The 25,119-nt window shown below is 34.3% G+C and overlaps 1 protein-coding gene across 8 annotated transcripts in view; it reads left to right on the forward strand.

Moving 5' to 3' along the window:
• ATRNL1 (attractin like 1) overlaps positions 1–25,119 on the forward strand; it is a 494,732-nt gene that overhangs the window by 142,663 nt on the left and 326,950 nt on the right. For all 8 annotated transcript variants that reach the window (XR_005821433.1, XM_040563153.1, XM_040563155.1 and 5 more), the window contains exon 20: positions 16,735–16,828. Coding sequence is in view for 7 of the 8 variants with exons in the window: in XM_040563153.1 (XP_040419087.1) it covers positions 16,735–16,828 (94 nt within the window). In the remaining variant the exon portion in view is untranslated. The remainder of the gene's footprint in view (positions 1–16,734; positions 16,829–25,119) is intronic.

The following is a 25,119-nucleotide window of genomic DNA, read 5'->3' on the forward strand; positions in this document are numbered from 1 at the left end:
AAAAAAAAAAAAAAGACAAAGGCGTCATTAACAGACTAAGGTCTTAGACTCAGTTCCTAGCTTTAAGGCACCTTGAGGTAAATGAACTTGACCTAGGCAGTAAAATTGTTGTCTAGGTATAATTTCTGCTTACTTTTATTTCTGTTGGTTAAAAGAAGTAAAAATAAATCTTATCCATTACTTGTTGATACCTAAGTTTTATCTTCAGTAACAGAAGGGAAATCCATGGTGTTCAAATCCTGCTGCTCAATGAATATGATTATTCTGCTGAGTAACTGACATCTGAGTTTTATTTGTTTGTTTATTTTGAGGGAAGAGTCCAAGGAATGGCAGATGTCATGACTTCTGGTGTCTATGAAAGCGAGACATGAGAAAGATGTTAAACTCATGGCACCTAATTGAAAATGATCCCCTTGGTTTTTAGGTTCTACCTAACTGTGAAAGATGGACAGATTTGCAGATTGCTTTTCCTTTGGCACTGTCTAACAGCAATAGTACCCCGTTCAGCAATAGCAGCCTTTGTAACACTTGCATTTTCTTCATGACAGTCCATGCAGGAACTGCAAATGAAAGGCCCAGGGTCATTTCTGTCCTGAGAATCAGGGGATTCAGAACTATACCTCCTTAGTCAGCACAGACTGAACCTTCAGTAGTCAGAGCAGGCTAAACTGTGTGCCCTTTGGGGAATTTAGGGGTCAAACTCAGGAGTGAATTCCACTCCCAAAGCTGCAAGCCTGATGCCTTACAACTGAAATCTCATTTTGTAATCTGCCCTTGAAACTTTCTCAGCCTCTGATATCCGTCACTGGTATCACTCCCCACATCTGTTAACAGTGGTCCTCAACAAAACCGTTATATAGACTGGCATTTTGATGAAAATATGTAGGAATTATAATAAACTGAGATAACCAAAGATACACAAACTCAATGAAACTACATTTTAAGGAAAGAGAATGAATCGATCATTTCATACAATCTCTACAAAATTAGATGCCTGTAGTTGGAATAAAATTATTAAAATAGAGCTAGTTTAACTAGTATGCACATATCCTTGTTTATTTTATTTGTGTTAACCTTTACTTCTGCTGTGACCACAAAATGGCAACATGTCTGGAAGCATGCTTTTTTCATTTAACCTGTAGCTGGTTTTAATAACACAAAAGCTGCTGTTCTTAGCTGTTAATTCAAAGAGCAATGACCTACTGTTTTGCTCATATATCAGGTATTATTTAGAAACAAAAGACAGATGTTTCTAGTTCAAATTAATATAAGAAAATGAATTTCTATATAAAATGACTATATGAAGAAAGTATGAATTTTGAATAGAACATCTCAGTTCTGGCTCTCAAACAATCATCAATGTTTCCTCCCATTGAGCCTGGCAATCACATAGAAGTGCTTATTGTAGTCAGGTAAATTAAAATCAAGCTGGAGTTTTGTTATAGATGGCATGCAGATTATTGCTAAGGGACCTAAAAAAAAAAAAACCAAACCAACCAACCAAACAAAAAAAACATGTCAATTTTTATAGTGGTTTCTCTCTTTTATCTAAATTTTCAAATGAGGAAGGTGTGATGTGTTTGGCTGCACAAGTCCAGTCAGTATGAGTAGGGGCCTTGTAGTTTGTGATTGAGTTTAAGCTGTTTTCTATCACTGACGTCAACGATGCTTTTCAGCTGGTTGTGATATTGGTAGCAAATTTTAGTAGTAGGTGTTTGAGTTCACGAACATATCTAGAACATAGCACAGGCCTGAGAGGAAAATAAATACCATCCAGAAGTAGTATAAGATTCGTTGTTGTTATTTTCTCTTCAAAATGTTTGTTCCTGTTCCGTAGTGACTCTGCCTGTGCCACAATGCCTAGAGTTTAGATACTTTTGTCCAGTATTGTCCATAAGGGTCAGCACCTGCACCATTGTAAAACTACTGGGGGGCAGGGAAGGAAAATCCATCAGTATGTAGAGTTTGGTCTATTAGTTTTTATTAGAACCGTGGAAGGGATATTCAGTGTTTAACTTAATATCAAAAAATAGGCAAGCTTGTGAATTCTACTACTGTTGAAGAAAGCTGTAAATGTGGTCTTTTATCTTTTACCGTTGAATCTTGTTTTCAAAAAACTTATGGTCCAAACTCTTACATTCAGGGAACTTGAGTCATATGTAAGACAGGACTAAGAATGAGGACAAAATGCTCTTAACTTTTATGTATAGTAAAAACAAATATAGAAAGCATAAATGAACACAATATCATTGACTAGCCATAAAAAGAGCATTTTCCTCAGTATCTTCCTGAAGTAAAATTAGAAGTGAACATATTTTGATGGGAGATTTTGATGTGTTTGGAACTAGTGGCATGGCAACCTGGAATACAGAATTTTTATACTTTTTTTTTCTATTTTGCCATTTTAATGTCTAGTGTATAGACAACTACATTTATGGAATTCACTGATGCTTTAAAGATCATGGCTTTTGGCATTAGACGGTTCAAATTGTAGAATAAACTTTGTATTGGGTAAAATATTATGCTCTTGAAGTCTTCTTTTCATAGTGACTGGGTCTGTGTAGTCAAAAATTAATAACATCTTTGAGTGTAGGCTCTTTGTGGTTATTCATATAAACAACAGATATTCAGTTGATTGGAGGCTTATGATTCAGATGCCTATGTAAATTAAGTCACTTTATATAAAAAATGTACAAATGTTGGGAATCAGTGATAAAAGAGTATAGCATAATTGATAATGTAGTGAGCCAGACTGAGTTCAGCCCTGGAATATGGACCAAGTTTTAAAAAATACCCAGTTCCACTGTTTGTTTTGTACCTTGATTTCTAAGAAGCAGTGGGTCACAAGTTCACAGAAAAAAAACTGTGATGAGCTGGAAATTAAAATTATTCAGAAAAAGAAAAGCTCACACATGCTGCTAAATTCCAACAGAAATCATGTTCTTGTTTGTCTGATTTAGGCAAAATAAATGAAGGTTTGGACAAAAAAGAGGGCTGTCAAGAAATACCATTTTACTGTAGTGGTGGTTTTAATTTTATTTTTTTAGAAGTTTTGAGTGGAGATAACACGATGCCAATTACCTATTTTACACAATATCCTATTACGGAATAAACACAGTATTAACTTAACCACTGTAATTTGCTTTTAGTAGTAGGTAAAAGGCTTAATACTTATGAAAGATAATAAAAATAGATCGTAGCATAATAAAGCATTCAAAAGAAGCTCAATATTTTGCTTTTTGTAGAGAGTTAGAATAAGTACTTTTTATTTTTTTTAAAGGCATTTTCCCCAAAAGGTGATTTGAAAATTTGTTTTGTTCCTATAGTGAATACTGTTTATTGATCAGTATTATTCAAGACAGTCTGAATGCTGAGTGAATAAGATGCCTGTACTTTGTTTTATCTATGAATTTAAATTGAATTAACTCCAATCAAAAAATATTCCAAATAAGTCCTGCACTACTAAAGCAGAAGAAAATCAGATTGCCATAACAAAAAGTTAGTTGAGGAATTGAGAAATAAACCCCTTTAATAATTTTATTTTCCAGTTTTCTTTGGCTGTGCAGCAAAACATGCTAAGCAAACTTTTCAAAATGCTGTTAGTCATTGCATATACTTATTTTCTTTTTGCTTTGTTGTAGTTTAGAACTGTATTATAAAGTATGATTTCTAGCATAATTAATGGTAAATTAAAAGCAAAAATTCAGCTAAAAATAGGAAGCTTTTTATAGAATACATTTGTATTCCATAGATAGAATACATTAGAATACATATAGAATACATTTATATTCTATAACCTACTTATGCTCAAAATAATCCTAGGTTTAAGGACTTGGAGTTATGCTTCAAGGAAAATGCCTTCTCTCTCTAAACCTTCTATCAAACACTGAAATCCCACTTTTTGTTTGTTTTTAGCTAATGCTCAACTCTTTAAATTTGATTTTCCTTACTAGATCAGGATATGTGTGTTCAATGGAGTGTTGTGGTTTTAGGAACAGCTCATGATTGCTGTTGGAAAAGTGTGTGCTTGCACAGAACTGCTAGCTGACAGTGTAGTGGGTTGATCCTGGCCAGCAGCTAAGCATCACCCATATCTTAAGTATCTTAAATAGTCGTAAACAGTCTAGCAATAACTTATGCTATCTGAATCTGTTTAAGTAGCAGACATTTTGTTCCTATTCAGTAATTTAGCATGAGAAATCAAGAGCTAATTAATGAAGACTTACTACTTTTATAGATATTACAGAGTTATAGCAGTTCGATTTATATTACATTACTTTATCTCTGTGTAAATCTGATTGTTTCTCAAATACTGGCAGTAATTCTATTGCTTTCATTGATGAAATCCTACTACTTTCATTGGTGATAAAGTCCTGCGTGCTATTGTGTAGCCTCTTTTCTGGGATTGATGAATGAGTTGCTGTGCATTCTTATTTTTGTATTTTTCAGTTTTACGTGGTGCGAATTTTTTTTCAGGGATAAGGAGTGTTCATGAATTGTATATTGTATGTGCTCTCTTAGCTGTGTATCAGTATGTGAAAAGTGTAAAGTCATTGGCTTTCAAAAGATGTTCACAGTGGAGCTAGGCAATTTTCAGCTGTCCAGAAACGTAATGATTTTGTTTGTTAGGTCCTGCCTCTTTTGTGTATTTCAGAATAAAATAAATGTGTGTCACTTAAAAAGACATGTTTACCTTGTGTTGAAAGAAATTTCAACAGTTCACATAGGTACTATGTGTAGGCTAAAAAGATGCTAGCGTCTGATTAAGCGTTGACAGTTCTAGGTTTAAGATGACATTTTTGAATTGCCTTTACTTTATACTCAAATAAACATTTGACTATACCCAGAGTCTTGTCCCAAATGTAATAGAAATAAAGAAATAAGAAAAAGTAGGCATTTTGTTTGTCGCTTCTCAATCTACCATTCTAGATTTTTCTAGGTGCTGAGAAGGTCATGCTCTCTCTTGTTACCTAACCACTCACAGCTTCTGTGTTATTCTCATAGTTCTAAATGCAGAGACTGCAGATCTAACTGATTTGCAGTCAGTTAGAATTTCCAGCATCTCTTTGTAATCCTTCTGCAGGAAAATCCTTCAAATATGTCCCTTGACAGCTGGTGAACCTGACAGGTGACATGCAGCATGGTGTTTTCCATACTGCAATTTTACAGCATAAAATAATTTATTTTCTTATCTATTTATTTATTATCTGGTTATATGCGTATCAGTTAAAATTAGATCAGAGCTTGTACATCAGTCAGAGGTATGACAGACACTCCTGGTGTAACAGAAAGCCACAGAGTTACTGATTTGAATCCTTACATGTGAACACGCCACCAGCAACATGGAAGAAGAGTAAAGAAATTGTCATTTTGCACTGAAATGGTCATCCCTGTCCATAAGACTCTTGGAAACCTCCTAAACCTCCTACAGGCTGTTTAGAAAATAGTTTTTCAGGCATCACACAAATAATTTTCCAACTGTTAGAATGAAGATTCTCTTAAAAAAAAAAAAAAAAAAAAAACTTTTGAAATGGCATTTCTGTTTGATTGCAGTTGATTCTGCCTTCATTTTCTGAGTGGTAAATGCAATACATTACAATGGAAGAACCACATTAGTTATTTAAGTGAGGAAAAAACTTCACCCACAGTTGAATGCATTAAAAATCAGTAGTGTTTTGTACCTCCTGATGGCTAATACAGAGAAATGATTTGCTGCCTTCTTTACATTTTGTGCCGTTTTTGTCTGATAAATTGTGCAAGACATTTCTCTTCCTTGGGCTTTTATCCTGAATGACCAAATACACACAAATAGTTGCAATCACCAGTTGTTGATTTTAGTTGTTTTTCTCTTTGGATTGGAATAATTTTTTGACATTTAAAGCCACTATGAATAGTTACTGAGTGGTTTAAATTGTTTTGCTTTTCATACTGCCTTATAATAATCTTTGATTTTTTTTTTCCTGTTATAATTTAGGAAGTTATGTACTCTCTTTAGATAGAGGGAACAAATAGCAGTCTTTTAGCCAAAAACTTCCTTTCATCAAATTTTCAAAATTGGCAATAGAGAGGCAGCTGTCTTTTTCAAGAAAATTTAAAAATAAAATATACTATGCCTTTCATGTCTGAAAAAGTCTGCTTAAACACATCTCAGAGAGGACATGCAACAATGAAGGCATCCAAACTGATTAGTTTGTGTTTTTCCTTTAAAAAAGTTTGTGTTTTTCCTTAACAAAACAACAACAACATCGAAATCAAATAAAGCTCTGGTGTTTTAGTTTTTGCTAAATAAAAGTTTGTCTGCCACACCTGAAATTTCTTATTTTTCAGCAATTCTAACTTTATCTTTTGTTTTCCTGTGAAAAGACTCTTCACAAACAAGAAAACAAAAGTAATTTAAGGAATAACATTTTTAATCTTACATGTGTTTGAAAGAAACATCTCTCTAAATGTTTGCTTGCTTGAAGAACTGGTACTACACATGAGATACAGAGTTTAATTTTTGGCCTGAACTAACAAAACTCACAGCTGAATCCACTGTAAAATTCAATGTGAAAGCTATTTATAATAACATATATTTTATTTAAAAATGAAATGAGTAAGTGGAAAGAATGAAAAGGAAAGTGATATATAGGACATGTTAAGCTTCTCCAAATAAAGTATGTTTAATAATGTTTTCATGTAGAATTTTTGAGTTTACTTATTCAAAGTGTAAAAGTTCATATTCTTCACAGATCAACATGGAGAAAATAAAATTGCTGATACTGTACTTTGAGTTCTTATGGAAAGATTATAGTATGGACTTCAGTAGGAAATACTGTCCATGGATATTATTCCTGGATGATCCCAAGAACACGCTATAAAAAAATCTGTACTCTCATCCCAATAATATATTTATTTGGTATTGGCATGAAAGAGTCAGGTACAGCAAAATTCTTATTAATTTCTTAAGATTCTGTTCAGTTCATAATGGGAAAAATAGATCTCGTATTTCAATATTAATCTTCTGGGTTCTGTTTTCATTATCTACTTGAATAAAACAAGTTATGGTTTTCCAACCTGTCTTTATAATATTAGTTGCTGATGACTAAAGACAGATTTAGTATGATTGCTTGAGAGGTATTTATTACAAAAATTAAAAATAATAATAAAAAAAAAACAGTTCAATTTTCAGGATACATGCTTTAAACAGAAGAAATAATGAAATACAGATATTGCAGAGCTATGTTGCTCAAATGTAAAAATGGATTAAGAATAAATGCAAACCTTTACATGGAGAAATTTTCTATAAGACTGTGTTGGTGTAACCATAATATGTTTCTGGAACAGAAAATCATCCTGTTTCTTGTTTCTCAGATAGTGTTTAGCACAGTATCCTTTATTTTAATTTTTATTTTATTTATAAATATGCTGATTCTAGAATGTATGTATCAGTTCAAAAAGCTAAGGAAATTTCCCTTGTGCTTTTTAATTGTTTAACTGCATGACACTGCATTTTTTTTTCAGCAAAAAGAATAATCATCTTACTAGTAATCAAATGATCTTGGTAGGCTTAGGTCATGGTCAGGTGAAACTGGCTGTGTTTTGCAGTGACTGTAAAATAGCAGAAAAGAAGTTAAAATCACATTTGGGTTTAGGTGAATTGCTCATTTTGAATGGGAACATGAGCATTCCTGTATCCGATGGGTTCTCCTTTCAAAGATATCCCATTGGTATCTGCCCATCAAAGAAGAGCATAGGATAGGATGCACTGCAACTGAGAAAACAGATTTGGTGCATACTGAAAAAATTACCATGTTGTGAGGAGCAGCTAATGTTACTAAAATGGCTGCCTGGGTGATTGAGAATATTTGCCTTTTCCAGAACATTTTTTTATGCAGTATTGAGATGGAAAAACAATGATCAATTTTTTTATGAATATTGGGAATATCTGACTTTGCTTTAGGTGATGATGCGTGTGTGCTATATATGTGATGTTCGTGGTTGCAGAATTTGTGCATATCCTACCTATATAATTCTTAAAGCTATGTCTATTTCTTCTATCTTTTCCTTCTGGCAAGTATATAACAACTATACCATAGTATTGCATGAATATACGTAGATAAGGTTTTTGTTTCTTGTGTGCCGTTATTGGACTATAAAAAATAAAATGCTGTGAGACCAATGAAAGAGAAAACTCGAGATAAGCCATAAAAAAATTAGGCTAAAATTAGTTATATGTGCTAATTAGTCTAATATGACTGGCTTATCTTGAAGGTTAATCATGCCACTATGAAATGATAGTTGCATTTGACCTGTGTGTACCTTTTGGAGTGTTTACCATTACTTTCTAATACCAGCTTTCTTTCAACAGTTACTTTTATTGCTCAGTACTTCAGTGAAGTTCTTTAGCTTTATTTTAATGCTACTCAATTAGTAAGATTGCATGAGCATCGCTGAGCACATCTGTTTGCTTTTATAGTGTTTGTCTTAAAGATTGGATGGATGTATTTCTTATAAAGTAATTATTGAATGCTAACAGGGTATCAGGGGCTTCTAGTTGAATATACACTTCCAGAAAAAAATAGATGACTGGGCAGTTTTGTTATGCTAGTAATATAAAAACAAACAAAAACTGGCTCAGAAGGGCAGTTCTCATATGAGTAGACTAATGAATTACATAAGTGAACATTTACAGTGAAACTGAGCATGACAATGTTGTATCTAATATGTTTAAACTTGCAATTTCATACTTAGTCTTGCTGCATGAGAAAGCCTGGACGTCCTTTTTTGATACACCTTATGCCTTGCACATTAGCAAAATTAACAAAATAGTACACCTGAATATTTAATAGCATTATCATAGCTTTCCTTTAAAAAATAATAACAACAACAACAACAAGATCAGCAAGGTGTCTTAGAGGAGTTTATCCATGTGTAGCTACTGGTTTAATAATCTTTGAAGTAAACAAACATATTAAGTTAAAGTACCATTAGTAGTGAGCTCTGTTTCAGAGAGAACTCACTCTTGCAGCTTTATGTTAGAGATGGGAGCTGAGCAATAAAAATGTTTTTAAATTCAATTGTCTAAAATGCGTACTTCATGGAAATGGTGATGGGTATTCTTTAGTTGTCAGCATCAGCAAGAACGTTTATATGCTGACCTAGCAACTCAGAATCAATTGTGCCATGGATTTGTTATTTAATAAATTCTATAGGGTTGTGATTTTACAGCATGGATTTACTCTACTGGATTATATTGTTATCATAGAGTCTTTCTGTTTAATTAGAATCACCGTATTGTACAGAACAGCAGTATGAACTGCTGTTTGCCTAAAACTGGAATAGAAATTGCTGGGGTGGTTTTTAGTTGTTGTTGCTGGTTTTAAACCTCTAATGTGACTTCTGTTAATATTTAAAAATAAGATTACAAAAATAGGTTAAATTTGTATATTGTAAGCATATTCATAGGTTTTGTATCTTTTTAATATTTAATGATTTCTTCAAATGTTAGCATGGCAGCTAAGTATTTAAAAGAATTGCTTAAAGAAAATCATATATGCATAATATAAATCTCAGTTGGAAAGGAGTTGCAGGTTTTTTTTTACTCAGACCTTGATTCGTAATAATAGCTGCATCATTTGATACGTACTTATTTTAAAGAAAATTTCATATTTTTTGAGTTATAGAAGTTATACACCAAGGTGTTTAATGGTGGAATAAATAAAGATCCATCAGATGCTAGCAGTAATGTGGAAAAAGTCCTGAAGTTGAGCCCATTTCACTGTTTCTGTCCTAAGGAGCAACATGCATGTACAGTAGTGCACAGTTGCACTGTTGCAACAGCCTTACAACACTGTTGTACTCACCTGTAGAGTGTAACATTTATGGAAAAGCATCTAACACCTCTGCTCAAGGAGGGTCAACTGGAGCCTTCTCTAGGCTCCCCCTGAGCCTTGTCTTCTCCAGGCTGAATCCCAGCTCTCTCAGCTCTCCTAATAAGAAAGATACCTCAGCCCTTTCATTGCCTTTGTGGCCCTGTTGCCATCTTCTGGTTTTGTTTCATTCCTATAAAATTATATTCATGGACTCCAGAGCGACTCTATGGAACAGACCAAACCATTATAGCAGGGGGATGATTGGGAGATTTGTTACAAAAGTCCACCCAATAGCTACGGTAAAATAGTTGACAAGGGTGGCGTTAATGGGATGTTAAATCTTGCCAGTGTCGGGGATCATTTCCAGCACCTACAGAGGACTGAATTTCTAAGGTATATCAATACCTTGAACATAAAGTTGATGAGAACTCATTCTTAAAACTCACCCCGGAGGCAGTTTATATAATTTTGACTGCTTTGAATCATGTTTCTATTTCCTGTATTCATGTTTCTTAGTTGTGATAGAGGTGAATAACTCACTGGCTCCAAAATACTGCATCTAAAATTTAGAGTCATACTTTCAAGAAGAATTCTTTAGCTGATATAATTAAAAAAAAAAACAAACAAATAAAACAACAACAACAAAAAACACCATATGATATAATTCATGTAAATTTTTGAAGTTGATTTAAAGAATGTACACACATTTGGGAAGGAATTTGCAACATAAACGAAATCTCCATCAGAATAGAACAGTATATTTTGAATTAAATGATGCGTCCGTATTCTGTTCCTCAATTTTTTTTCACACATGAAGTATTAGAATAGTGACCATTCTAATTTTGATGCTTTTTTGGGGGAACGTAAGCACCAGTAACAAGTTTTTCTGAGTTTTGTGGATTATAATTTATTTTGGAAGGCGTAAGATTAATGCTAATCTTGCCTAATAGATCGTTCTAAAATCCAGCAGAAACTGACATTTATTTTGAGTCTCAAGCTTAACCTTATAATTAAAACCTCTTAGCCCTGTGTGAATAATGAAATAGAGAATGACAGATGTACTTCTTTCCCATGAGGGAAGAAAGACATGTTATGCTATCAATCCCTGTTGTATGCTAGAGGTGTGATTAATTATTTTACTTAAAATATATTACCCAGTCTTAACTCACTGTTATTATTTAAAATCAGTAGTGTATTGGTATATAGATTTTTACTTTTATTTTAAATGAGAAGAAAATTCTGTATATTTCCATTTTAACCATTTGCTTCTCAGATATTCATTTCTGGATTCTGAATACTGAATATGACCACTTGAATTAGGAAGAAATAGGGAATGTGAACAACAGTTAACACCATTAGAATGTTACCTTATATTAAACTTGCTGTAAAGCTGAAGCAGGATTTCAAGCTATTCTCTGCACTGATTACTCTCAGGAGAGATTTGAGAGAGAATTAAGATCATTGTGACTTCCTGAAAGTGTTCGAGTATGGTGCTGCTGTGAATGCTGGAATATGTACGTACAGCAGTAGAGTCTGATGTACCCTGCAGATAGATCTGTCTCTTCTGTAGCATCTTGTTCCATGGTTCGCCTAGTGGAACACATCAAAAGTTATAATGGCAATGACACAACGAACAGTTTTCTGTGTTGATGGTTTGCTTTTCTTCTTTTTTATTTCTTATTTTTTGAGGCTAGGACCAAAAATTGCCTCCCTATATTTTATTTTTTTTTTAATAAAGAAAAGATTTTCAGGCTTAGAATGCCTTTCCCTGCTCCGGAATAATAAGTGATGTTATCTTTCTATTTGTTTCCACTCCCCCAAACATGTTTTAGAGATGCAGTATGAGTTTTCAAATGCTTCAGCATGTGCCTCACTTCGACTCCCAGTAGACATGTTTCCATTGGCTTCAGCGAGACTAGACTCAGAGCACAGCTGATGGTTTGAAAAACCTTTTTCTGTTTGTCTTGGTTAGGAAGCAAAAAAAAAAAAAAATCATTCTCAGAACAAGTCACTTGGATTCAATTGCTTTTAAGATGAGATTAGTCTAGGAGTTTCCCTTTGTATGATCCGGTAGCCAGGATTTGCAGTGGAAAAGGTTTTGGGAGGTTTTCTTCTTCCTTTTGGATCCCTGTCTAGAAGCATAAAGATTATTTCTGTTTCTACATAATTTCTACTAACCCAGCAGATCTGTTTGTCTAGGTGTGCTTCGTGCTCTAATTTTAAGTCAGTGTCCCAAATGAAATATTTCTTGTTAAGAATTGGATATTATTTAAAGCATAATCACGATAGAGAATGTACCAACTGAATGTCACTTGAGAGATGTGGCAAGGCAGATTCACACTGTGCCTAGTCGAGCATCTGTAAGAAATACAATTGTTGTAGAACTCTAAGGCATAAAAATCGGAAATTTTCCTTGACAGTGTCTCAGATATGTTAACTGATGTGGCAGACAGACCCAGAAAATCAAAAGCAATAATGTGATCCTCCCACCACTTAGCATTAAGTAGTGGGAGCCTAGGATTTTCAGTCAGAAATCTCTGCTTACCCCAGTGTGCAATTCTACTCAGACTCTTAAACCTTTTATTAAATATAAATGAAAAAAAGAGGGAAATATTTGTAATGTAAAGTTTTAAGTAAAGCTTTCATTTTAACTCTTATTTCCTTTTTCTTTAGCTTTAGGGAGTTCTTACAAAGAAGAATCCTGTTAAATATTTCTTTAAATCAATATTAAAGGTAACTGTCCTTTTTAGCAGAAAAAAAGCTACTTGATGCAAGCTTTAGCTGCAGCTGCTGCTGCTGGAGTTTAAGCCTCATTCCTCGAAAACAAATGCGTGGGCATTGAGGGAGGTGGGACCACATAAAAACAGACAATGTAAATTTCATTTCTTGTGCTGACTTCTATAAGCTGAGAATGCTTGCTTCGTGTGCTTTAAAAATGATTCCAGGGTTTGGCATTTTTCTCCTAGCATTAGGCTGTGAAAGATATTGCTGTAGCTACAGTTTGAACTGTAGAGTTACAGTCCTATCAGAAGAGAAATGTGTTCACTAAGAATGGTTAAACAGGGGGGTTAAAAAAAAAAAAGAAGCAGCAGGCTTTGGGTTCCACATGTATTTTTACCGATCTCAGACTCTGTACAGCTATGAGCTGCATTGCTTGGCCTTGTGGTCTGGACTTTTCTTAAAAAAAGCATGCATATATGTGTATATTTTAAACTTTTGTCTCACCCAACCTATACACAGGTATCTATACAGTACATAATGAGAAATCTTCTTGAGGTAGGAGGTGCCTGGTTGAGCTAAATTTCAAACATCCTTTCCTGATAAAACAATAAAGGAACACATTCTTGCCTAGATATTTTCAGTATAAACGTGGAATCATGGGCAAGGATTTACTTAATGACCCAACATGTTTATGTGTACCAGCAGTATCATTTTAGATTCTGTAGCTTTTGACTTCAGGATTGCTTTACTTTGAAATCAAATGTTGCTTTAGGTTGCAGTTTACTAATTAGTAGGCATGGTTCATATTCCAAGTTCATAATTTCTTTTGTATTATTTGAAAGTCGGCCAGTGGAAAAAACCTGCAGTGTTGCACAAAGATAATGACATCTAAATTTTTTTTCCACTGAATATTGTGTAATATTGTGCTGCTTGTACTGTTGCATTTGTTTGATAGCATGTATTCACATTTACTTCAGTAACAGCAGGTAAAGCTTATATGTATTTTGTTTTTTAAATTATTTCACACATAGAGGTCCACAGATCAGTAGGAATCCACTTTTCAATATGACTTCCAAGCCTGAGATAAATTAAATTATGCATTAAACAGAAGTTGTCCAGATGACGTTTTTAAAATAATGTAAAAGTGATTAGCTCATGATGGCCTTTTTCAAGGTATTGTCCAGGGAACAGTTAAATTACTAGGAACTCTATCAATAAGAGTAATTGCTGTTCATCTTGTAATAGAAGAAAATTAGCTGCTGAGCTAATCAGGACTAGGCTTTTCATTGACAAGGAATCCAGAACACAAGGTTCTGAGTCTTCTTACTCCTTCTTTCTTCTCCTTTTCTATCCATACTAATATTAGCACCATATATGCTTCATGTAAGTGTCATGAGAATGTAGGTTATGTGGAGCAGCCGTGTCAGTGTTCTTGGGGAGAGAGACTGAGCTATGAAAGTACCCTTTATGAACATACCCTTTATTTGTGTATATTATTAATACACAGAAATCAAAATTTAGACACTACTCCGTGGGAAAATAGGTTCCATCAGCTATTTATCTTTAATGGTTCTCAAGTATAAATCCAGGATACCCTAGAGGTAGGGACAGAATGCAGTGACCAAAGCATGATGCACTTTAAAACGGAAAGAGAAATCTGGCTGATTGGAGAGCGGTGTATCTGTTGGACTCCTGTGTGAGCAGGCACATAGTACACTAAAGTGCACTATATAGATGCTGGTTTGATTTAGATGTCCATGGGGATAAGTGGTACTGAAAAGTTTGCTTTATCAGTAATTTTGTGCACTGGATAGGACGTCATGTAGAAAGGAATTTTTTTGTTCTTTCAGAAAGTCTCATATGGCTTCATCTAGTACTTTTGCAATGTATACTTCCTTTTATGATGTTTTTTCATGATAATAAAGATGCATAGTATCCAAATGATTTTATAATTGAGTGTTTAAATACTTTTGCTGAATAAAAGATACTCTAGTAAAGGAAGTTCCACTTCCACATTTGTGATGTACTTCATATAAAGTTAGAAGTAGCTATAAGAGTAATAATTAACGTTGGTTGGCAATAGCTTCTGTATTTGTCAACATATTGACAGCTTTTGGAATATTTTCTGAAATGCAGCCTTTTAGCTCCCTTAGTTTTTATGCTGTCTTGTAATGGTGCTTCACTATTAATAGCGAATAACCATAAGTAGAATGATCTGTTAGGAATATATTCCTTTGCTTTTCATTGATAGTATAGCAAAGGTTTTACGCAATTAAAATTAACTTTTGAGAACAGGCTGAAAGTGTCTAAATAGTCATTCCATGAAAATGTAGAGAGGAAGACGTGAATGGATTTAGGAAAACATAACTAATTAAAGAGGTGTAAAACTTCAGTGAACATCTGTTTTGAAGGGTCGAGATCATACTTTGAGTATACTTACCTGTGAAGAAGCAGCGAGATGGGTTCAGATAATTTTATACGTCTCATATGCAGGCTGTAAGAAGTGTTTTAAAACTCATGTAATTTTTGTGGAGGGATGGCTTACTGCATGTCATGCATCCATACTGTGAATAGTAGTAACTGCAAATATCACCTTCACCCAGGACTCTGAGTTCTTCCTATATTCGTTTGGGTCCTGTTTTCCTTGGTGGCCACAATTATGACTGAGGCGGAAAAGCAGCTCCAGAATGCTTCTCAAAAGGGAAGCCCTAGACAGTTTAAATCTCTAGTACCTCTTTAATAAGAACCCCTCCTTTAGCTACAGCTGGCTATTTAACGAGTTTGGAAGGCTGAACAAATCATACAATTCCTGGCATTGAAGAATTTTGTCAGTGATACCTTATGCATTATTGTAGTTCTAGTCTGGCTTGCCTTTTTTTCCCCTTTTTATTTTTAGGTTGGGGTAGAGAGATTATAATGTGTGTAGTATGGGACACTGCCACAGAAGTATTCATTGTATTATCCTTTATAAGTAGAAAAGGAACAGTAAAACTCAATTCCTATGATAGAAATTAAAAACTAGATTTCAATATTAAGATTAATAAGTGGAAAATAAATTTCTATTATATACAGGTCACTACTTATTATTATATCTACTCCCAAGCAGGAGCCCATGTATTAAATCTTTTATCTTAGTTGTAATGAAAACTTCAATGAAAGCATAATATGATCATCAATGTAGGTTCAGAATTGCTTTGTATTAAAGAAAGACTTTAACTATAGTATGATTAGCAGCAGATCATTATTCCAGTATGAGGTGGGGATTTAATGACATATTTACCAGAGGGAGGTTATTAAGTTTTTTTATGCATGGGTGGAAATGAGGGACGACTGCCTAAACAAAGTAGTCATTCCTATAAACATGGGAAAGAAAAGAAAAAAAAAAGAGAGGAAAAAAAAAAAAAGACTTGAGATGGGAATCCATCAGGCAACAAGAGTGGCAGTGGAGAGACCATGGTGGAGAGATTTACTTTAGCCACTGAGTTTAGAAAGAATGACAGTAGAGTGGAGTAATCATGTCGATCCCCTCCAGTTCCCTTCCAAGCTTCAGGATTTTATTTCTTTAAATTCTAGAATATTCTTACTGTGGACCCATAGCTATCGTATTAACTATAGTTAATATACAATGTGTATTGATATAGTATTAACTCAGCCTTTGTCCAAATGGTTTCAAAGCATTCTTTTTCTTTTCTCTTGTCAAAATTAAGAGTTCCAGATACATTAGACATTTTAGAAAGCATCTGTAATGATACTTTCTGTAGTTAGACATTTGCAACTAATGCAGTCTTGACATTGCTTTTGCCATTGGTCAGGATTTCATCCCGTATAGAAAAGATGTATTAATAATTTTCTATGCTGCATACAAAGGCATGTTGAAATTGTAGACTGTAATGGCTCTTCTTAAACTGCTGTGGTTTATATTGTCAATAATCTGCGGTGGAGAGCACCTATTGACACATGCAGAGTTCTTAACAGAAAATAAATTGTTGTGCTGGTACAGTGTTCTTCAAAGAAGATTGCAATTGAAGTAATAACATTTTTTAAAAATACTGCTTGTAGGAAATGTCTTAGGATACAGCATTAATATCCATGAAAAATGCTTTGGTTATAAAGTATAATATAGGTGGATAAATCTTACTTTTCTCTTTTGTTTTTGTAGCTTGCACGTGCAGTGGACATGCAAATATTTGTCACATGCAAACAGGAAAATGTTTCTGCACAACTAAAGGAATCAAAGGAGACCAGTGTCAACTGTGAGTACAATTGAATGTAGCATGAAATTATTGTATATCATGCCTAGTGTATAGTGTTTTTTTTCTTTTTTTTCCCTTTTGTTTTTGGTTCTGGATTTTGTGATTTATCTGACAATGTTTTAGTGATTAATCTAGTGTTTCCTGCATTTCTTAGGGAAGTTCAATATTATTTAGTGTTTTCTTAAAGAGTGACATCAGAAATATCAGAAACATTTTGCATATGCTACAGATTAAAAAAAAATCTTGTAAAAAGAAGTAGCTGCAGGACTACCTGTTGTCTTCCTTTTTTTTTTTTTTTTTTTTTTTAATACACTTGGTGGATTCTAAGTTAAAAATGTCTGCAAAATAGGTAATTATATTCAATATGTTTGTCACATATCTTCATCAGGATCTACAATAATTAGATTTTTAGCATTTTGGAAACGTGTAGGTAGACAGTATTTTAGAAGATTTTCCACATCATTAAATACAGAACATGGGATTGTATAGACTTGTCATAGAAAGTAAAATTTATTTATTTTTTAATACTGAAATAGCATGTTGTCTTTGTTTAGAAGAGGAGTTTGCAAGCTGAAGAATAACTTTAAGCATAAAAAATAGGAGGAATAAGAACAAGGAACAACTGAAGTGAAGTAACTTGTTAACAACTCCCTAACGTTAACTATGAATAGCCTTGTATTTTTGTTTCTTTCAGTTCATTCTGTCCTGTACATTGTACTGTCCTATACATCCAATAACTATGATTTTTGTACCTTAAAGTTATAAACCTTTTAGGATTACAGTTATTTTAAACAGTATCTGTCCCCCAAATTGTCTTAGCAATTTTGGTTGGAACTAGGGAAAAAGGCTAATAAAGCTAATTCCTCTCCAGCAGGGAGAAGGGTGTATTCTAACTGACATGTGGCATATGAGACACTTTCACTGGATTTGCAGATTCATACTTGATACACTTAATTAACTGGCTTGCATTCTTGCCTTAACACCTTGCTTGATAGTAGAGTCGAGTCAAGGAACAAAAATACCCGATGCAGAGGCTATGTGTTTATTCACAGGAACGAGCTGTGCTGACAGGTATACTCTTTAGGTCATACCTCTGGGACTTTGTGTCTAGCTAATTGGAGACTCAGGATGAGAAATGAAACAAAGACAAAAGCTGAAGAGTTGCATTTTCTTGAAACTCTGAGTTAAAATCTTCACTGATAAGTTACTTTTTTTTCTCTTTTTGTGTCCAAACACTCAATCAGTTCTAGATGTTAATGATTACAAGTGTGCAGCATGGGAATGTTTTTGCCATTTTGCCTGTATACAAGGAATGGAAAAAAAAATAAATCTACTCCTGTATTCATCATAAAACTCAAACAACAGGAAGGAGTTTCTTTGCTCATAATAATCATTATTACCATTAAGCCTAAAGCACTTCTTGTAGATCTCTCTGTCTTGTGTCTGTCTCATCATCAGCTTCTCTGGTCTGACTGGAAACTTTTAGAAAAAAGTTGCATACACTTGGTTGCATTGCTCAGATGTATTGGTGTACTGTCCTGAGTTTGTCTGTCATAAAATATTCTTATATTACATTTATAATACAAGAAGAGAGGAGGTGGTTCTGGTGGTGGATTTTCCTGTCTTGGTCAACAGTTACAGCAATTCCACAACATGGAGAAGAGTTTTGAATTTTGACTTTTCCAGAGTAAACTTTAAACTGCAATTTCAGACTGAAATTCTCCAATTTTGTCTCACGTAATACATTCCTCTTCCTAGTTTCTTACATAGATCAAATGCTTATCCGGGGCAAGCTGTCGTATTGAAGCTTTGGAATTCCAAATATTTTCTTTTGGATCAAATAAACTCTGTAATGAAGCTATTTTCAAATTGGTTTTGGCTGTGATCAAATTTCAGTTTGTGAGCTTCACATCCATTTGGTTCATAGACAAATATTAGCATAAAAATTGAATTTCTTGGCTTAAGTCCTTTCCTAATGCTATTTTTTTAAAAAGAAAAAAAAGAAAAAATACAAACTAAAAAGACTGTGAAGACTGTCTACTTTATGACAGCACATGTAGAAAGAGACCAGCTCCTGTTATAGACGCTATGAATATATTACAACACTACCTAGGATAATGTTTCAGTACTATAGACTAACTGTTAAGACCACTGGATTTCCCTGAGGAAAGCTGGTAACCAAAAATTTAGATTTTTAGTACATATCATCAAACAATACGCTAAGGATTTGTCCTTTTACTCTTATACTTGCTTTGAGAAAGTGTGAAACTATTCATATCTGAAAGTTTCAGTCAAATGTTATTTTTGAATTATTTCCCTTAGGATATCAAAAGATGAGGAACATAAATAGGTCACTCCTGATCTGGTCCTATACTGCTATCTAATTTGTAAACATCATATGAAGAATGTGAACTTAATCAAATTCATATTATATCTAAAAAATACAAAACTATTTTCTCTGTGAAAATTATCCTTACATTCAACACCTGTTTTGAAAGTCCCATATTATATTGTCAGAGTACATACACTGGTTTTATCTGGAAGGTAAGGACAATTTTAAGTCTGCTCAGTGCTTTACTCATATTTATTACTTTATTATATTCTGCATAAATAATCTGGAAATTGATTCAAGTGAAGTGTGAATACTGTTCTCCATAGATCTGTATAAAATGCTTTTTTGCCACTCATTAGATAGGCTGTTGTGCAATCTCAGCAGCAAACCTATAACCTTGTGATTTCTAAAATAAGGATTTCTGTGAAAATTTGAAACTCTAGCTGTTCGGTGTGAAAGTTAGATTTATATTCCTGTCAAGAACCCTATTGATTAGAAAGTCTTAGCTGCAGGGCTGTATGTTATCTCCCTCTTTCCCTCCCTTTGTCTCTTCCTCCCTCCCTCTTGTGCTTTTATAGCTGCACCCATGTGCAGTACATACCATGCCTTAGGGGCAGAGGTTTTAGGAAATCAAGGAGACCCTACAACACGTGTTTTTCTCCAAGTGGGACCTGCAGCAATCTGTAGAGAAAACAAGTAGTTTCTTGTCTTGGGACTGGCAAACTGTCTGCTCTCACTGGCTACTTTTTTTTTTTATTATTATTTATTAGTATTTTTCCCCTCAACTCTCAACTTAAAAACAGTCTTAATGTTGCTTGCCTTCTTGGAGGCTCTCATATATATATATACACATATATATGTATATATTTTACCCATTTCAAAGTTGTCTTAATCTCTGAATTGTGCTGTTGCATACCACAAAGCACACTGCATTTTAAATCAAAATTATTGGTCTAAAGCAGTTCATAGGATACACTTAAATTCTGTTTTACAATGTGTCTAATGACATGTGATACAATTTTTTCAAAATATAAATATTTATATTTCCTTTAAGTAGGTAATTTCAGTTGATGAAAAACTGTACTGTTCTACCAATCAGGACAACCTAACTTGAATGCTTTGATCATTTAATGTAACTAGATTATAAACCAACACAAAAAGACATGAAGAAAAATTTGTTTTCTTAATTTTAATAATGAATGTACATTAATAACAAGAGGAAAATAATATTGTCTTTAAACATTTTAAAGTGTAAACTGTTACTTTAGAGTAAGTATGTAAATATTATATTTACTTAATTGTCTGTAATATTTGATTTGGTCTGTTCACACTGTCATTGAACTTGGTCTACAGAGGCTTCAAAGTTTCCAGAAGTTTGAGTGTATTCCTATGCAGGTTTATATACAGAGAGAAGTTTTCAGGAGTGGGCCTATGGAAGGAATATGCTAAAGGAAAATTTCAAAGTTAAAATTTTGCCATTACATGAGAGGACTTCTACTGGAAGAAAAATAGAAAAATTGCAGAATGAATTGAGTAGTTGCATCATTCTTTTGAGAAGTTTCAGTATGTCTGGGCTCTCCCTCAGAGACAGCTTTCAGCTGTAGATATTTGTAGCTTTTGTTATTCCTTGTAAACCTGTAAACTAAATATAGTCAAATTATGAGCTTATGAAAATCTAATGTTACAAATGCTTGGTGGAAATTGTTCACCGTAGTGAAATTTCAGTGATTTTTTTTTTGAAGCTTAGTGAATTTTTCAAATTCTTCAGTCTTTACTGTAACATTTATTGCACTGTGTTTCACAATTACAGCCATTGCCATAATTCTGGGGAAGGAATCAAACTCTTTTGTTAAGTACTTTCCACTCTGGCAGTTCTTAGGATATTGGATCTTTTGCCGTTTGATCATATTGTTCTTTTACTTTTACATATAGGATGGTGTATGGCATGAGGTTGTTTTCTCCTTGTTCCTGCTGAGTCCAGGCTTTGAGTTTTCCACATAATGGAAAACTTACTGTCCTTTCCATACTTAAGTGTATTACTCCATTAGCTATTATGTTTCAAGAAGAATTCCAGCAAAATCTGGCATGTAGATCCTGGTGAGTTTAGCGACAGCCTCTGTTCTTATCTAACACTGAAAATTTTATCTTGCTTCTGTAAGGAGAAGCCCTCAGCTAGTTCTTGAACAGCTAGATTATTAGGCTTCTAAGGAGAACAATAAAATAAAACTCCCACTTCAACATTAAATATGTTTAAAACATACTAATTTTCTGCTCTACATGTAGTAACTACTGCCAGATCTATTAAGGACTTGAGATACTTTTTTCTTTTTTTTTTTTTTAATTATGTTTCTGGCATCAAATCGTTTTTATTTAAATTGTAGCTTTCATTTAAACAATATTTCTAGTATCAAAGCTTCAGAACATGACCCAAATGTACTCTAATGTCTTAAAAACTCACAAGGCAAATACCAGGAACTAGAAATATTTGAGATAGTATTTAATCTAAAATTTGAAGAAAAATAAAGCTTGTGCTTTGGAAGGGGCTTTGTGCAGTATTTTTAATGGGTTTTGGCAGTACTGTATGTCACTATCAGCCTTTTTATTGATCTTTCTCACTGCAGTAGGTTCACATCCTGTTCTTCGGCAGAGTCGGTGCGTGATGTGTAAAGTTCAGGAAGCTCTCTGGGACCTTTGAGTTGTGGGCCCTGTAGATATGAAACAGCACTTTTCGTTAAGAATTGTTACACTGCAAACATTACAATATATTTGGAAATTTGTCCAACTGTAAAACTGGAGAAGAACTGGAGTTTGAATATCCTGTATTATTCCTAGTAAGCAATAATCTTAGTGAAGAAACAAAGAGGAACTGGTGGTTAAGGGAGCAGCTGCGGACACTTAACCAAGAGCTTTGTAGGTTGGTTCTTTATTGTGGGTCAGTTGTGAATGTGTTAAACCCGGAGAACGCTGCAATATCGATATTGCAATGTAAAACTAGTTATGTTAGCAAGATGTCTCGTGCCAAAAGCTGAATTAAAAATGGTACGTGTGATTTGCTTAGGTGTTCCATTCTGGTGAAATATGCTTTTTATCTTTCTGACTTCAGTATTAATTGTCTGGAAAAATAGGAATGGTTTGGGGGAGAGAGAATTCTTCATTCATGGGGATAAAATCATTTTGCTCTTGGCTTTTAAGCTGGCTCTTTAATAAGTAACTGAGTGTTACACATATATACATACATTCTGTATAAAACGTACATATATATGTATGGCTTTTGTTTTAGCAAGCTTGCCGCAGCAGAACCTACTCACTGCTAGGTTTCGGTTGTTCTCAAAGTTTGTTTGTTTGTTTTTTTTTTTTTTTTTTAATATTCATTATTTCCTCTTAAGTCTACCTCTGAAAAACACAAACTGAAGAACAAAACAGACTTTCTTTACAACTTTCTAGGCATTCTTGGCTGTAAAAAGGAATGCAGGCAGTGCATGTTTCTTGTGCCCAACCAGTTTATGTTAGTCTGCATGCTGGATATAGCATTAATTAAGTAATACCTTTTTTGGTTTCCCATTTGAAAAATATCTGGTGATGGATTTTCTTTCAATGTAAGTGAATCAAAACACTTTGTTTTCTAAAATAAATAATAAATAAATGTTTGTCCTGTGCCATGACCATACCACTCAGTGACTGTCATTTAAACAGTCTGGTTTGCTTTGTGCGGAATGTATCAGTGAAATGGGGAAGAGGGGAGGCTGCCCAAGTCTTTCAGAGACGACATGCCAGTGAGAGACCTAGATTCAGTTCTGTTGCTCAGGATGCATCTGGTATAAAACAAACCTTTTTTATAAGTAGTACTAGTAATTTTTAGTGTCAAGCATTGCTATAATTCTGATTGTCTAAGGATGTAGGCAAGGCAAAGCTTCTACCTATTATTTTTGTTAGAGTAGCACAGCTGACAAGAATAGACAAGCTTACAAGTTCTTTAGGTCTGAAATAGAACTGTAAGGATTTAAAGCTAAACACAAATTAAGGACAATTATTCTGCCTTTAATTAGTTATGTATCATTTGGGTCTGGTTTGGGATGAATTTAGGAGTGGGTAGGATGATAATGTTTACTGTTATACTGGAGAAAGAAACAGTTCCCTAACTGTTAGATAGATACCTAAGCCGGTATCTGTGATACCTGGTATCCAGTGAATTTGTGGCCTAGCTTCTGTTTTTGTTTTTAGAAAGTGATTGGTAGATGCTGAGGATATTGCCATGATGCTTAAAAGAGGGGGGAATGGCTGCATGGCTTGGGTTGCCTTTACATGCTGCGTAGGGCAAATGTTAAAGCAGACTAGCACATATCTGCATAGCACAACGCTTTGTCTTGGTCTAAGAAAGAGCCAAAAGGAGTTGCTACCCCCTCCCCCCCAACTGTTGAAAGTGATGCTGGGGCTGTGCTGCACTGAATCCTTTAGGTTGTGCAATGAAAGCAGTTGTGCTTCTCTGGGTCCACGACTAGAACTTCAGTTAAGAGCTAGCAAGGCTAAGGCTTATGAAAAGTAATTTAAACCAAAATCAATATACACAATTATTACGAAGCACCTAACCCAGTGGGAAAGATGCATGCAGTTATGCCATCTCTCAGCACTGCTTCTATGAGAGGATGTAAAAGGAGATGAACATTTCTTGTAAAACGGCTGACATAAATCTTTGTTAGAATTCCAGAAGAAGCTTGTGGGAGGTTGCTGGTAGTGCAGGCCAGCTTTTTTTCAACATGCATTTCTCCCAATCAGTTCTCTTTCCTAATCTGAATGAACCAAACGTCCCTTTAGTCTATTATTTCTGCCCAAATACAATTTTGGGATTTCCATAAGTCATAAATGAATAGATCCAGTTTGATTATCATGGTCACTAACTCTGTTAACCATTAATGAAATTATTCCATTCTTTTCATGGTGCTGTGGTTGGACTATAACTCTATCGTTCACAGCAGCCTTAACAAATCTTGCAGATCATAAATTGTCTTGTATAGGATAATATGTGAAATACTTTAATAAACTACATTTTGCTGCTCTGTATTAATGAACATCAGTGCCTCAGTGTAGTCAAACACTGTGTACCTAACCATTTTACATCTTCAGTATTCACTATACCTGCTGTCAGATTCTAGCTGTTTTTCAGACAATAACAGCTGCTCTACCTGATGTTTTGAATGTTTCACACATGCTTAGTGAGTATTCCGACCCAGCCATTTCTGTCCAGAGAAACTGTGTGCTGGCTGAAGTCCAGTAAATAGTTTGGATCTGTAACTCCCAGTTGTCAGAAACACACCTCGGCATTTTTACAGGCCACTAAGAAACTCTACAGCCTTGTTGTCCCTGGGCACCTGACTGCTACCTGTTTGTTCTATGGGTAGCCATGGCACTCATTCTGTTTTTGGGATTTCCACTCTATACCCTGGGAATCTAACAATTAGGTGGTGAGATAAAAAGCTTTATTGCATATGTCTCTGGATTTGGGCTCTGATCTGTCCAGTTTTGATGCTCTTTTTGTTCCATTGTGTCCTTCTTAAGAAGACAGTGAAGTTGCAGTGTTCTACCTATGTAGTTGTCTCTTTCTGAAGTCTGTTAAATCTTTCTTTACACCCTTTATACTATAAGTTAACTACTGTAGACTTTTAAGAGTTAAAAATCCTAAATCTCAGATGACAATGTTTCATCCTCTTCTTAACAGAAAACCTCACTTTTAACCTCAGATTTTAAATGTATTTGGTGCAGGAAAGACAGGAGAGAAACAATGATACAGATTTGCCATAGAATTGTTTGTGCCTTTCTACTGCTTTGGTTATAGACTTAGGGATCACTTTATAGATGGAAAATGAAGTAATTGATGACTTTTCTGGCTACTCATCCTGCTGTCATCAGGAAAAATCCTTCTACTGAATTGACGCTGACAAAAACAGATATTTGAGGGGATCTG

The sequence above is a fragment of the Cygnus olor genome, chromosome 7, assembly GCF_009769625.2.
Source record: "Cygnus olor isolate bCygOlo1 chromosome 7, bCygOlo1.pri.v2, whole genome shotgun sequence".
Classification (NCBI taxonomy): domain Eukaryota; kingdom Metazoa; phylum Chordata; class Aves; order Anseriformes; family Anatidae; genus Cygnus; species Cygnus olor.